General features: G+C 40.2%; 1 protein-coding gene across 1 annotated transcript in view; it reads right to left on the minus strand.

Annotated features, from left to right (window-relative positions):
• LOC109126901 (uncharacterized mitochondrial protein AtMg00810-like) overlaps positions 555-1338 on the minus strand; it is a 2273-nt gene continuing 1489 nt past the window's right edge. The window contains exons 2-3 of the mRNA XM_019230805.1: positions 686-1328; positions 555-622 (exon numbers count right to left, since the gene is read on the minus strand). Of these exons, the coding sequence (XP_019086350.1) occupies positions 555-622; positions 686-1328 (711 nt within the window). The remainder of the gene's footprint in view (positions 623-685; positions 1329-1338) is intronic.

Below are 1338 nucleotides of genomic sequence, written 5' to 3' on the forward strand. Positions count from 1 at the left end.
TTTTTTTTTTTTTTTTGCTTCATCCATCCTTTTTGGAAACGTTGTAGGGAGAGCATGATGAGCAGCTGTTTTTCTGAAAGGACTTGCCAAAACAGAGGTTTTAATTATGCATAGATAAAAAGCAAAACAAAGAGCTGTGCAATCCTGTACCGAGAACCTACAGCATGAGGCTCAGACATATAAACACATTAGTGATCACACAACCCAATTGAAGTTTGAAGATGTGCGAAGGTGTTCAAATCCAAAGGTTTGGTAAAGATATCAGCAAGTTGTTTATCTGAGGACACATGAGAGATCTCAATTACCTTGTTTTAAACCAGTTCACGGATAAAGTGATGCCTAATGTCTATGTGCTTAGTGCGAGAGTGTTGAACAGGATTCTTAGAGATATTGATTGCACTTTCATTATCACAGTAAACTAAGAGGGTTGAGGATACAATACCATAATCAAACAGCATTTGTTTCATCCACATGAGTTGAGTACAGCAACTCCCCATGGCAATGTATTCAGCCTCTGCAGTAGACATAGTCACACAACTTTGCTTCTTGTTGTGTCAGGCGATGAGATTATTCCCAAGGAAGAAACAACCTCCAGATGTGCTTCGTCGATCATCAAGACTTCCTGCCCAATCAGAATCACAGAAACCTGTAAGATTCGAGTTAGTTTACTTAGAGTAAAACAGACCTCGATCAGTTGTTCCCTTGACATATTTGATGATCCTTTTGACAGCATTCAGATGAGACATCCTTGGATCAGCCTGATATCGAGCACATACACCAACACTGAAGCACAAATCGGGCCGAGTAGCAGTGAGATAGAGAAGACTGCCAATCATAGCTCTGTAGAGCTTTTCGTCAACGTTTTGACCAGTTGAGTCCTTCGACAGCTTTCTTGTTGAGCTCATAGGGGTCCTGGATGACTTGCTCGTTTGCATTCCGAATCTTTGAATTAAGCTCTTTGCATATGTTGATTGAGAGATGTGAATCCCACTATCACTTTGTTTGATTTGTAATCCCAGAAAGTAGTTCATCTCACCAACCATGCTCATCTCAAATTCCTTAGTCATTCCTTTGACAAAGGTCTTCACAAGTTTTGGATTAGTGCTTCCAAACACAATATCATCCACATAGATCTGAACAATAAGGATATTTGAACCTTCTTCATAGATAAACAAAGTCTTGTCTACACTGCCTCTTTTAAACCCATTTTCAAGAAGGAACACAGTGAGACGCTCATACCATGCTCGTGGTGCTTGCTTCAATCCATACAGAGCCTTCTTGAGTTTGTACACATGATTCGGAAATTTTGGGTCTTCAAAGCCCTTTGGCTGAGTGACA

This window comes from Camelina sativa, chromosome 10, assembly GCF_000633955.1.
Source record: "Camelina sativa cultivar DH55 chromosome 10, Cs, whole genome shotgun sequence".
Taxonomy (NCBI): Eukaryota; Viridiplantae; Streptophyta; class Magnoliopsida; order Brassicales; family Brassicaceae; genus Camelina; species Camelina sativa.